General features: G+C 33.3%; 3 protein-coding genes across 3 annotated transcripts; 1 reads left to right on the top strand and 2 right to left on the bottom strand.

Annotated features, from left to right (window-relative positions):
• Positions 1–214: 214 nt before the first annotated feature.
• On the bottom strand, positions 215–1,460 carry LOC113695827 (pathogenesis-related protein PR-1). The gene has a single exon (XM_027214991.2). It carries the CDS (start codon positions 1,283–1,285, stop codon positions 623–625), a length of 663 nt encoding a protein of 220 aa, XP_027070792.2. The 5' UTR covers positions 1,286–1,460; the 3' UTR covers positions 215–622.
• A 2,787-nt stretch (positions 1,461–4,247) lies between these two features.
• LOC140007981 (pathogenesis-related protein PR-1-like) lies at positions 4,248–5,059 on the bottom strand. Its single transcript, XM_072051627.1, has one exon. The coding sequence runs from the start codon at positions 4,996–4,998 to the stop codon at positions 4,492–4,494; it is 507 nt and encodes a 168-aa protein (XP_071907728.1). The 5' UTR covers positions 4,999–5,059; the 3' UTR covers positions 4,248–4,491.
• Positions 5,060–9,207: 4,148 nt separating this feature from the next.
• LOC140007980 (protein DETOXIFICATION 16-like) lies at positions 9,208–12,227 on the top strand. The gene is made up of 8 exons (XM_072051626.1): positions 9,208–9,635; positions 10,253–10,797; positions 10,892–10,978; positions 11,102–11,158; positions 11,236–11,474; positions 11,602–11,720; positions 11,820–11,906; positions 12,005–12,227. The coding sequence occupies exons 1-8, from the start codon at positions 9,360–9,362 to the stop codon at positions 12,062–12,064; spliced, it is 1,470 nt and encodes a 489-aa protein (XP_071907727.1). The 5' UTR covers positions 9,208–9,359; the 3' UTR covers positions 12,065–12,227.
• Positions 12,228–14,222: the final 1,995 nt, after the last annotated feature.

The raw sequence follows: 14,222 nt of genomic DNA, 5'->3' as shown, positions 1-14,222 counted from the left end.
GTCAATCGGAAGTTGCATTTCAAGAAATGGAGAGAGAGCATGCGTGTCCGAGACTAGAGAAACTTTTCCCCTTTCAGTCGTTCCAAGGCAAGAATGTTGTCCTCCAAGATTCATTCTCAGAAACTTTCTGTCATGCCAACAGGGATAAACCCCTCGAGATTTTGTTGCAGTCTAAAAGACATACTCAGAATTCCAACAAATTACAATCAATTGGTTGAACAAAAAAAGATAAATTTTTTCTGATCTTAGTTGCCACTTGCCAGACACTATCTGATCTTGACTGCGGGTATTAAATACAACTATTCCCAACTAACTCAACCACATTTATGATACACCATCTGAAGACAGGTGCAGCAGCACTTGACAATATAGACCTGAATAATGGGCGATGGGCTGCTCTAACTTCCAGAGAAATCGCTAGCATCCTTCCTTCCTGCCTCAACAAAATCTTAATTAACTATCTCGATGCTGCAGGAGTTACACTTGTTGATTTTTTTTTTTTTTTTGGCTTTTGGACACCACTAATTCGAAATGTAGTACCTAGTACTAATTTAACCCATATAACTTACATAGCTTTACATTTTAATGGAACTAGACCGAGCAACATTCAAAGAAATGTCACTTAATATGGCCGCTCACCAATATAATTCCCGGGTGGATAATAGTTGCAAGTCATAAACACATCCCCACTTTCACAAATAGCTCGAGCACATCCAATTCTCCTCGTGGTTTTCCACACAATCTGAGTATAATGCCCACACATCTGTCCGTCGGCGCAAGAATTAGCCTGGTAATTGTAATACTTCTCTTCATCAGCCCAAGCTTTGACTGCATCAGTTGGAGTCCATGTTGAGCCGCCTCCCCAGAATATATTCTCTCCTAACTTGAAATCGCCTTCTGGGAATGAATGCTTTAGCGCACAATCCGCTTGCCTTTGTCCCGCCCACGAATTTGCATATTGTTGTAGCTGAGAATCCCATATGAGAGGCAGCTCCCACTTTGCAGCTCTGACTAAGTTGTGAGAAAACAGGAACTCTATGGATTCTGCTAGGCAGTTCCAGCACAGTTTCTTGGAGATTTTGTAGATTGTTTCGTTGTCCGATGGCCTTTCCCTGGTTGCTTGAGGTGGGAGGGAGGCTTCTGAGGATGCTGAGAGGACGTTGCAAAGCAGAGTTGTGAGAAGAATGAACAATAGAGGATGATATTTTGGATTCATTTCGTCAGTATGGAATGGAACTTCAGGCTTGAGCACAGAACAATTAGAGCAGGACTCAAGAAAGTGCATAGAGGACCTTGGATCACTTGGCTTGAGACTGCAGCACTCATATATAAGCGTTTGGCAAGAGTTTTTGACATGCGAAGAGACTAATTAACAGTACGAGTGGAGCAAAGAGACAAATCTTGAATTGAAAAAGGAAAATGTAGACCACACACCACAAATTGATTGAACAATTTCTTGGAATTTGTAGGACACATGACACGAGCAAATTAAGGATGGGCCTGCAAAAAAAAAAACTGCATGTTATGTGGGGCGTTGGAGCCAATGAGTGTGTGAATTGAAAGGCGTTTGAGAATTACGATCATAGAATATAGGGATGGCTTTTTGTCCCAGCATAAGCCAATAATTCGAAGGTTTCGTCACTCGTGAGAAAGGGTGGAAGGGCAGGTTGTCCATGTTGCACCCGTGAACTGGCTTCTCTATTTGTAGTTCTATCATCCATGGAACAGCACGGAATGCCATGAACCATCCTAGAACATGCCGCGTGGCATTCATCAACTTTTACTTGGATTTCCAAGAATCTAGTATAATACAACCGAGATCCTTCTTGTTTTTGTTTTATGCTGGTTCACAAGCTCAGGATTTTCCTGCTGCTTCTTATCTTAGGAGGAGGTGCTGATGAAATGTTGAGGTTGACATTTTTCTTCACGGGATCACTTGTGAATTATGGACTAGTTCCCTTTCCTCCGCAGAAGAACATCTAATCTTCACTTGATTTGACTGGTATCAAAGGAATTCTTAGTACTAGCATTCTGCCAATCCTCTGTATTCTATTGCGCTAAAAAAAAAAAAAAAAAAATCATTGAGCGTAGCTCCAATAATCAAGAGAACCTCTTAGAGCTCCCCGTGCACAAGATCAATTTGAATTCGAGTTTCAAGTAAAAATGTTTGAACTTGTGCAAAATTCTTAAAAGTTGAGGTCGAGATCAAGCTCGAATTCAAGCTTATTTTACCTTACTGAACTTAAACAAATCAAGCTCAATCGATTTCTCAAACTTTACTGTTTTGGTAAATTTTATAACTCTCTTACCTATAAATGTAATTTTATAATAAATAATTGTATGATAAATTCACTATTCGATAAAGGCTTGACAAATGCTCGAATTTTGATTTTTTTCTATTTGCACTTGACTCGAATACCTCATCGAGTGGTTCGACATTGATTTCAACTTGTTCAACGCTAAATTTAAATTATCATTTAACCAAACTGTTTTGGCGTTCGAATTGAGTTGTTTGATTATATTAACTGCTTAGGAGTTTGAATAGAGTTGTTTGATTATATTACAGCCTTGGATATGATACTGAACATTACAAATTGGGTTATCGTCATTATCAGTTTGAATTCATGTAGTGCACTATTCGAGTAAAAACACTTCACTTCAATTTTGATTTTTTTCTACTTACACTTGACTCGATTACCTTATTAAGTAACTCGACCTCGAATCAAAATCAATCAACGTCAAGTTCAAGTCTAGCCTTCCAACCAAGTTGCTTACAAGTCCGAATCGAGTTGTTTGATTAAATTGCACCCTTGAGCATGATACCGCGCCTTAGGCGACTTACTGTGGGACTCAAACTCGAGTGGTAAGGATCAAGTCCTTACCAGTTGTCCTTACCAGTTGAGCCATAAAGCGGAGGCTCATCCCTAGTGGGTTACTAGTAGTTTACAGGATCCAACACATCCTCCGTTCGCCACTGGCCCAATGTCAGTAGTTCTTATTTGAACTTCCTCACCACCCACGATCAAATCAAATAAACCCAACAAGTCGCAACAGGTTCAACTCTATATATGATGGACTCAATGAACTTCATCCCACAAATTAAGGACTTCATTAATGCCATATCTTCTCAAATTAATTTCCAACAAACAAACCAAAGCACATTTTTTTTTTATCAATGTGAACGCAACCACGCATATGTTTATCAATGTACCTATGAATGCGGTGTTGTGTTGTTATGTATATATGAGCATTGCTGCTACATTTGTTTTGCCCTTTTTTTTTTTTTTCAATATAGACAGATTGCAGTGTGTCAATAAGAAAAAGAAAAAGACATATGACAAAAAAATCCTTCTTAATGCATGAATGAATTCTGTGATTTATTTACGTAGATTGAAGAAACTTTACAAGGGAATCAGATTTTAAATAGGAAAAAATCATCCAACCAGCTGCATGTTATACTTGATTTAGCTTTTAAAAAGCATGCTGCTAAAGGCCCCTCAATTTCAACATCGCCAGCTCTATATAATTGAACCTTCCCTTGAGCCACACCTCAAAAGGAAAAAATGGAAAAATGTTACTAAACAATTAATCAAACTTAACCACTGGAGTTGGCCAATGGTTAGGGATCTTAAAGTTCTTCTCGCTAACAAGTTCTGGGTTCGAATCGTGTGTCTGATAGTTTGAGATAAAAAGGCTGTGAGAGGGTTGAAAAAAAAACACACACGCGCGTGCATGCACATTTGACCAAATAACAGTGAAGTGTGCAATAAAATTGGATGAACTCTTTCTTCAATAGCAAAGTTCATAAATTACTTACCAACTTTCACATTAAAATTTGCAGAAAGGTTTCAGGGCATCTTTGTCTGGTCTGGTATAATACTCAATGCCACAGCGAGATTAGCACCTTCATCAATTTCTACCAATTACTTGACTATCATTATCAGGGCATGCATTACACACATGATGTCGAGATTAACTAATCTGCCTGATGAGGCAATGAATTCGTTCTCTCTTCCCTCTCTTCTTGATACTGAAACACAAAGGTTTCAAAACTTCTAATACTTAGTTTACTCTGTGTTTACAGAGGGAAAACTTTATTAGAAACTGACTAGGTTCTGGAAAGTGAAGCAAAATTTCCATCCTTTGCGAACGTGTAGCTAAGTATTATCATGAGTTTTATCCTTTGCGAACGTGACACATGACACATATCATACGTTCACACTGGAGTTGAAGTTAAAGAAAAAGAGTTTCAAAATTTAAAAATATTCCAAGGGGTAAATTCATTTGGAAGCCTTAGATAACACAATTCAGCAGAGTATCTCTCTCACTGCCAAAAGAAAAAAGAAAAAAAGAAAGAAAAACATGTTTGACATCAATCGCATGGAAACATGTTTCACATCAATCGCATGGGTTTAATAATAATGAGAAATACGGCAATTGATGTACACATGAAGCCCAAAAGGCAAATATGTTAGAAACAAATATGCATATTCAATAAGGTCTCTCTCCAATATAATTTCCTGGAGGATTATAATTGCAAGTCATGAAGACTCCCCTGCCACCAAAACAAGTCACTCTAGCACATCCAATCCTTGTAGTCTGTCTCCACACAATTTGTGTATAATGCCCGCATTCCTGTCCCAAGGCACATGAGTTAGACCAGTAGTTGTACCATTTCTTCTCCACCACCCACGCCGCAGCCGCCTGAGCCGGTGACCACCCGGTGCCGCTGCCCCAGAAGATGTTCTCGCCATAGGGTCCATCAGAGTGCCTCAAAGCGCAGTCAAATCTCCTTTGGTTTGCGTACGATTGTGCATACCTAGCCAAGTTTGCATCCCACACCAGCGGTCTCATGCGCAGGGCGGCTCGGGCAGCATTTTGGGTTGCCAAGAATTGGTTCACAAATCTTGCATAGCTGTTTCCATTTTTGACAGCAGCACCTGTGATTGCAATGTGGAGGAGGAGAAAGATGACAATGGAGCCATGGTACGGCCTCATCCGGGGTGGAAAAAGTAATTCTAAAGTTTTTAGTAGTTGAGGAATGTAGTTGGGGGAGCTTTTTGGTATAAATTCAGGAGTATTTATAAGAGAGAGAGTTTAGGACTTAGGAGTGGTTGGATTTGGAGCTTTTGTTTTCAACCATGGTGGGGTGGCACCCATGTTCGATAATGATTACCACATTTGTTTTTGCAGGGGCCAAGTGAGAGAACTTAGCCTGCTGTTTGTGTCCTTTGATCATCGTGTGCTGTTCTTTATTGGTTCTCTTGACTAGCATAGCATGGATATGTTATGCGACCATTATTCCATTGTCCAAGTGATTGTCCTTCAAGGATGAAGGATTAAGTTAGCTTCTGTAACATGTAGTTAGTATTATAAACTTTGTGAGAAAAAATTAAAATAAAATGTTAGGTAGTAAGAAATCATTCTTTTTTTCTCTTTTTTTTTTTTTTTTTTTGGTTATGTTGGAGATAGATGAAAATGAGTCCAATTGGCTTTTCCTTATCACTAAAAGCTAGAATTAAGATCTCAACCGCATTAGGGTTATCTCTGTTTTGAGCACTTTGGTGGCATGTAGAAGGGCCACATGATTTTTGTTGAAGAAGGTGGCGAAGGCACACGTCTTTCTTCCCCTATTTGAAGTTAATTAACTAGATAGGAAAATGAAGAAATGAACATCAACCTTTACTAATATAAGAAGTGCTACTTGCAAGTTAAATTGTGATCCATTTCAGATCACTTGTAGCTGATTGATGACAAAACAGTAGCAAGCAGCAATATTGCAATTGAGAACCTCGGTCCCGTGGTTGTATTTCCAGTTGGGGGAAAGTCACGTCCAGGGATCGAATCCCGGTTCTACCGTGGCTGGTGACGCTTGGGGCAGGCCTCTCCCAGCCCGCAGTGGAATTAGTTGGATCGTACGGTAACCAATCCACGGACCCAAATACCCACTGTGATGAAAAAAAAAAAAAAAAGAGAGAACCTTGCTGCATTCTTTTACTTGGGCTTGTTTGGCTTGCAATTTTTTTTTAGGCCAAATTATTTTATTTCATGTATATCAAATTACTATATTATATTTTTTAAATAAAAATTTCTAAAAATAATAATCAAAACGGGTGTTCATACGGATCCTTTAATTCACCTAGGCAAGCTTTTGAGCGACTCGAACTCGATTCTAGGGTACTTTGACCTCTCAACCTTGTGGGGTCGCATGCCCCCACCTAATGGAGAAAAGAATTTTTAGCCAGGATTCTGAGGTTGGTACTTAAAACAAGTAAAACATTTCTCAGGGTATATTATTGTTCAGGCGAGAATTTCGCCGGCCTTAAAAGCGCCGAAAACTCCGGTGATGATTCTGGCCTAAATTAGCGGACGAAAATAGCTTTTTCTCGATAAAGTCAGAAATGGAACCCCAATTTCTTTAACTACCTTTGGGTTCGTTTGGATTAGCTGTTTTTGGGGTTGTTTTTCAAAAACAGCACTGTAGCATTTCGTTTTTCAAATACAAGTTCGTTTGAATTAGTTGTTTTTGGGGTTGTTTTTCAAAAATTATATAAAAAGCTTTTACTGTAGATGTTTTATGGATTATTTTTAGATGTATTTTTAAAACATATTTTCGAGTATTTTTATAATTTATAATTTATATATTTTTATAACAATATATAATTATACATTTATAAATATTTATAAATAAATAAATTTATATAAAAATATATAAATGTATTATATTATATATAATACATAATATAAATATATTTATAAATGCATAAATTATAAATGAATATTATATAAATGTATAAATTATAAATTATAAATTTTATATATTTATATTTATATACATTTATGCATTTATAATACAGTTATTAATATTTATAAATAAATATATTTAAATATTTATAAATAAATATATTTGTACTTTTATAAATAAATATATTCATATATTTATATATAAATGTATTATATTATATATAATACATAATATAAATATATTTATAAATGTTTAAATGTATATTACTATAAATATATAAATTATAAATGAATATTATATAAATGTATATTATAATTTATAATTTTTATGTTTTTATATTTATATACATTTATGCATTTATAATACAATTATAAATATTTATAAATAAATATATTTATATATTGATGAATAAATATATTTATATATTATTCTAAATAAGTAAGTGTATTATATTTATAAATAAATTTATATATTATATATAAATAAATAAGTGTATTATATTTATTTATTTATTATATATTATATTTATAAATAAATATATAAATGTATTATAAGTGTATTATATTATATATAATACATAATATAAATATATTTGTAAATGTATAAATGTATATTATTATAAATGTGTATAAATTATAAATGAATATTATATAAATGTATATTATAATTTATAATTTTCATGTTTTTATATTTATATACATTTATGCATTTATAATACAATTATAAATATTTATAAATAAATATATTTATATATTATGTATAAATAAATAAGTATATTATATTTATAAATAAATTTATATATTATATATAAATAAATAAGTGTATTATATTTATTTATTATATATTATATTTATAAATAAATATATAAATGTATTATAAGTGTATTATATTATATATAATACATAATATAAATATATTTATAAATATATAAATGTATATTATTATAAATGTGTATAAATTATAAATGAATATTATATAAATGTATAAATTAATATATTATAAATATATATTAATACTATGTATAAATGTATTAATGTAATAAATATAAATGTATACATTTATTAATATTATGTATAAATGTGTAATTAATATTATGTATATTAATATAAATGTATAAATGTATTATATTATATATAATACATAATTTAAATGTATATTATAAATATACATAAATATATATATTATGTTTAAATGTACATTTATATAAATTAATGTATATTATAAATATACATAAATATATATATTATGTTTAAATGTACATTTATATAAATGTTCAATATATATAATATATATTATGTATATATTAAATATATATAATATATAACATTTATATAAATGTATAATAACATATTTATAATATATATAATTTATATAATATATAATATTTATATAAATATATAAAAATATATTTTATATAAAGTAAAATATTTATAATATGTATAAATAAATATATTTAAATTAATATAATATATATATCCTATACATAATTGAAATATATAAATTGAAATAAACATATTAAATATGTATTTGGAGTTGTTTTTGATATATTGTTTGGATATTGGTGTTTTTGGAGTTGTTTTTGAAATACACATTTACTGTAGCATTTGGATTGTGAAAAACAGTTTTTCAAAAACAGGCCCAAAAACAAGAATCCAAACGGACCCAAGAATTTTCCAAAAAGCCTTTCAAAAGAAACAGCAAACTGGTTTCAATAACATAAAACCTGTATAAGGGAGGAGGATTCTGGAGTTCAATCAATCAATAGATGTTGTCACAGTCCCTACTTCGTTAACAGTATAGTATCAGCTATGACATATTTGCCAATCCTTTCAGACAGTGAGAATCAGCTCTATTTTAAAAGGAGAACTTTTTTTGGTTGTTATATGAAGGTCACCACGTTAATTTAATATGGCCTAAAAAATTGCATGATTTAGCAATAAAGGAGAGCTTTTTTGGTTGTTTTATGAAGGTCATCACGTTAATTTAATATGGCCTAAAAAATCGCATGATTTAGCAGTATGTGGACGTTTTACTGGAGGCTGAAGCTGCAAAATAATAAGTACTGTAAGATCCAAATTCAAGGACCCTTGTTGAGATTTGTCGGATCAATAATAGTATTATATCCCCTTATTCAGAAAAATATTATCACTGGCAATGCCATAGATTAAGGCGAAGTTGATTTTTGTTCCTAACCACATTTATATAGTCATGCTCATGAGTAAAACTGCCAAAACATTCTGATTTCTTTTGAATTCTATTCAATCCAAAGGATGCGTGCATGTATGAGGTCTTAGTCCACTAGATAAAAAACCGATAATGTGATTCAAAAAGATGATTGCTGCTGTACACTATTTTAAAAGCCTTATTTTGTCGTGTTTACACCATCTTGAGCAACTTAGAAAAGACAGATCCATCGTTCAAATTAGAATATTTGTGATGCTTGGTGCTTGCAATTTTGTTGATCTTTTAAAGCATTCAAGTTTCTTTTCCTCTGTTCTTGCTCCCACTACATTTCTTGAGCAGCAAATCGCATTTGCTTCATGCCTAGTAGGAGCTAGTTAAGCTTTTGTATCTGAGAGCCTGAGAGCAGCAGTGCAGCTAGGGAGCAAAGGTAATGGATGATGACCAACAAATGCCAGACCTTGAAACGCCACTAATTTCAGACTCACAAGAAAAGGGTATTGAGTTGAAAGGACTATTCAGTAAAGATGATATTCTTGCAGAAGCGAAAAAGCAATTGTGGCTGGCAGGGCCTCTGATGTTCGTCAACTTACTGTTGACTCTAATTCAAACAATTTCAGTCATGTTTGTCGGTCATGTTGGAGAGCTAGCTCTTTCCGGTGCTTCCATGGCCACCTCCTTTGCTTCAGTGACCGGATTTAGTCTGCTGGTGAGTTGAGATTCAGTTCTAATCTCAGAGTATACTGAGGGATGTTTGTCGAATTAACGTTGTAGCTTAATTACTACTGTTGAAAAATATTGCAGCTTTCACATTTCACAGTTGTCCAACTTCATTTTGGTGGAAACTAGTCATTTCTTCGACTTACTGAACCTCAAAATTATGCTGTGTCTGCATTTGACACAATTCTGAAATTTCCTAATCTTCAATAATGATTGGAACCATATCAGGATTTGGTGTCTCGGTCAGTCTTAGTTAGACTTGTTTTGGACAATCTGTTATCTTCCTTGCTATTTATTCTCGTCAAAAGGTCTACTTTTGGTTTTACTCGAACTTTTTCACCGTAAGGATTTGCGGTAGTTTCACTTCAGCACTTCTTGGTTTCTAGCGCAATGTATTGTTAGTAGTGAAGACTTCATAAATCTGTCAAACATAGATAATTCTTTTCACGTTGACATCTGACTATTTCGCTGTCTAGCCCTCCTACCCTAAACCTCTTTAGGAGCTCAACATATTTTCCTTTGACTTCTTCCTTATATAGCTCTTCACAACAATGATGATGTAGGTTAGTTTTCTGACTTGTGCAAATTTTCCTAATGGAACTCTAGATCGGATTGTGTGGTGCACTAGACACTTTCTGCGGTCAGGCCTATGGAGCAAAGCAGTACCATATGGTTGGCATCCACACACAGAGAGCCATGTTTGTCCTACTACTCGTCTGCATTCCTCTTGCTTGTTTGTGGGCTAATACAGGACATATTCTTGCATTTTTCGGGCAAGATCCAGAAATATCAGCCGAAGCTGGGGTATATGCCCTTTACATGATACCTACAATTTTCCCTTATGCACTGCTCCAATGCCAATTCAAGTTCCTGCAAACACAAAATATTGTCATTCCTATGATATTAACATCAGGAGTCACAACACTGCTTCACATACCTACATGCTGGACTCTGGTATCTAAATTGGGTCTTGGAAATAAGGGTGCTGCATTGGCTAACGCCATTTCTTATTGGATCAATGACTTGTTCCTAGCACTATACGTGAAATATTCGCCTTCTTGTAAGAGCAGCTGGACAGGCTTTTCAAAAGAGGCATTCAAAGACGTCTCAAGGTTCTTGAGTATCGCAGTTCCTTCGGCCATCATGATCTGGTAGCTCTACTTGTTTATAAAGCTTACTACATAACTTTTAAATTATGTATTTGAATAACTACATCATCTTAATTTGGGATTTGAGTCATAACAGCTTGGAGATTTGGTCATTTGAACTGATGGTCCTTTTAGCCGGTCTTCTTCCAAATCCTGTAATTGAAGCATCTGTTCTGTCAATTAGGTAAGCTATTTGGATGCATATGAGACAAAGATCAACTGTGGTAACACATTGGTATTTGAGATTGTAAATCTTAATTGGATGTTGTTGTCTGATACATTGCTGATGGGTTGCACTTTTTGCTAGCCTGAACACGAATACCATGGTCTACATGTTACCACTTGGACTCGGCTGCGCAATAAGGTAAATCAGCCTTCAAAACTGTCCTATTCCGGGACTCGTTACTTCTTTTGGTTGCATGATCTTCTATATTATCTCAGTGTAAGAGTGGCAAACGAATTGGGTGCCGGGCGTCCACTGGCTGCTGGATTGGCTGTTTGGGTTGCAGTAGTCATGGTTGCATTTGAAAGCATTATGGTGGCTGCGATAATGATCTTGGGGCGCAGAATCTGGGGCTACTGCTTCAGCAGCGAAGAAAGAGTGGTGAAATATGTAGCAGACATGATGCTATTACTTGCTGTAACACACTTGTTGGATGGAACTCAATCTGTGCTAAATGGTATGGCCATTTACATTTTTCCATTTAAAGTGACATTTGCCTAGCATAATACCCCTTAATTTTCAAGGGCCTAACTTTCTTTTTCAGCATAAATTCAATCAATTCCACTTTAAAATTGCTGCTGCAGGCATTGCTAGAGGATGTGGTTGGCAAAAGATCGGTGCAATCATCAATTTGGGAGCTTATTACCTGATTGGTATTCCTTTGGGTGTGTTTTTAGCTTTTGTCCACCATATGGGAGGGAAGGTAGTCACAAAATTTTTCTCTTGGCCCTATGACTCTCTTCAGCAATCCAAATGAGAAAGTGTACTTAGATTCTGAATTTTATTCGTGATCCACATGCAGGGTCTCTGGACTGGTATAATAGCTGCTGTATTTTCACAGACGATGTTCCTTCTGATCGCTACAGTACGTGCTAATTGGCAGGCGGAGGTAAACAAATTTTCTAATTCCAGTAATGTTTATTCATTAGAGAATTATTTTCGCTGGTGAATTGTAACATAGTAATTTGTTGTGTTATCCTTTTGCAGGCAAAGAAGGCATCTGCAAGAGTTTTGGACTCACAAATCGCGAGTCATCAGTCACCATAATATTCAACACCCAGAGAAAGAGAGAGAGATGGAGAGACATTTCAACTTGGGAAACAGAAGGCAATATTTATTTGTCCAGCAGTTCAAGCTCCTTAGTTCGTTCTATGGGGGCTTAATTTTAATACTCCCTTGCCTGCGTTGTCAATGTCATGTTTTTACTTTATTGATAGTTCCAAAATAACAGTTATCATTTCAAATTCAATACATGCTTTTCACTTTTGCCATTTGAAAAGGTAACTTTTTAAAATTTCAAAGCACATTTAACAAGAAAATATTTTATGTTCAAAGGATACATATGTAAATTTATCAATATTTTCTCATCTAAAAATATTGATTATTATTTCTCCATAAAAAGTCGGATTCCAAAAAAATAAAAACCACTCCAATATTGGAACAAAGGGAGTATATAACACGATAACAATAGATCTTTGGAGAATTTTTCGAATTCCAAGAGGAATAAATGTAATAACTAGTCTGTTCATGCATGTGCTATCACACATTGGCAGGATAGTCTTAATTAAGTTCCTATATTCCTGCCTAAAAAAAAAGGCTTTTATATTCCTACGTCACCTTAAGTGACCAAGTAGAATCTAATACACTGGGATTTTTTTTTTTTCTCACTATTGTTTGATTCTTAACATGAATGTTCATGAATTCCAAAAGGAGTTTGGCAGCCAAAAAGGAATTGATAGAATGGAAAAGATGGTTTGAAAGAAAGGATTAATAACTCTTAAATTCCTGAATTGTAGAGACTAGCGTTTTGAACTTTGCTATGGACGGGGTTATATTTCAAATCAAAATAATATTGCATATATTTATAAATTGTGGAACAGAATAATATATATATACTTTTAAAAGTTTTAAGATGTGTACGCTTAACATGTTGAAAAAAATTTAATTTATAATGATTTACATGATAGAAGGATTGTTAACGCATTTAAGGAAAGGGTTAGGTTGGGTGATAAGATGAGAAAATTTTTCTTAAAAAAACCAATTTATCAATATCCGACAAAATATATTATGTTATACCCATATATCAAAACTTATATATAAAAAAAATTATAACCAATTTATTTTCTTCGATTTTTAGAAAAAAATATTATTCTTTCTCCTATCTTGTACCCTTAAAATTGTTGACTGCATTTAGATTAGCATTTTTCATGAATTTTAATGTAGATTTTAAAAAAATCTCTATAATATGTGTTTTTAGAGTTCTCAAAATTATTAGAAATCACCATCATTTCCCTTATCTCTTACACGCCAGCTAGTCATCAGATGCCTCCTACGACTTCTGTACCTTCTATCATGGTACCACTTTCTCTATTATTTTTTTGTCATCCCTGTTATATCCTTACAATTCCTTTTCTTCTTCTCCCCTTGTTCCGCTCATCCTTGTAACCCACATTTCTTCTTCAATCTTTTCTGCCATTTTTCAACTCCCCACCATTCCCTTCCCTCCCTTGTCCACCCAACCTTTAGATTCATATTCCTGCAACCCAATATATTTAACTTTATCTATCATAATGAAAATATAAAACTGAAAATTGATTGCAATGGTTGCAATTATTAGGATCTAAAAATGGAAATGAAAAACTGATTATATTTATAATACCCTCAAGTACTACAATCAATATATATATGCTAAATATATATATATTAACATATATATATATATATATATATATATTTTAACATAGCAAATACATATTTACATATGAAGATAACAATAAGAATACATAAAATAATTAATGATACCAAAAGTTATCCTTAGTGTTTGGGTTTTGCATTCTTATTCAAATCTAATCAGGATCAAATTTGGGTAAGATATATACAAATTAAGTGGTATTTTAGGATCGAATGTTCTATATCTTTCTCTTAAACTATAATCTTACTTTTTTAAAAAAAAATTTTTGGTAGAATTGGTGTTGTTATTATCATTATTTTTATCAAAAATGAATATTTCAAATTAAAATTTCCACGTTAAAGGCTAGTAGTAATTTGTTTTTTATTTAGTAATTTCATAATTTTGATTTCATAAATGATACTATTATTGATTTTTTAAATCCATCACATTATTTCCTTTTTGTTTTCTATTTAATTCCACCCTTTTACTTAGGATTACTAAGTTAAAAGATCAAATATTATCATTTGCTTTTTT

The sequence above is a fragment of the Coffea arabica genome, chromosome 6c (genome assembly GCF_036785885.1).
Source record: "Coffea arabica cultivar ET-39 chromosome 6c, Coffea Arabica ET-39 HiFi, whole genome shotgun sequence".
NCBI classification, from domain to species: Eukaryota; Viridiplantae; Streptophyta; class Magnoliopsida; order Gentianales; family Rubiaceae; genus Coffea; species Coffea arabica.
Note: the sequence above shows the minus strand (reverse complement) of the source record. Positions and strands in the feature narration are given on the sequence as shown.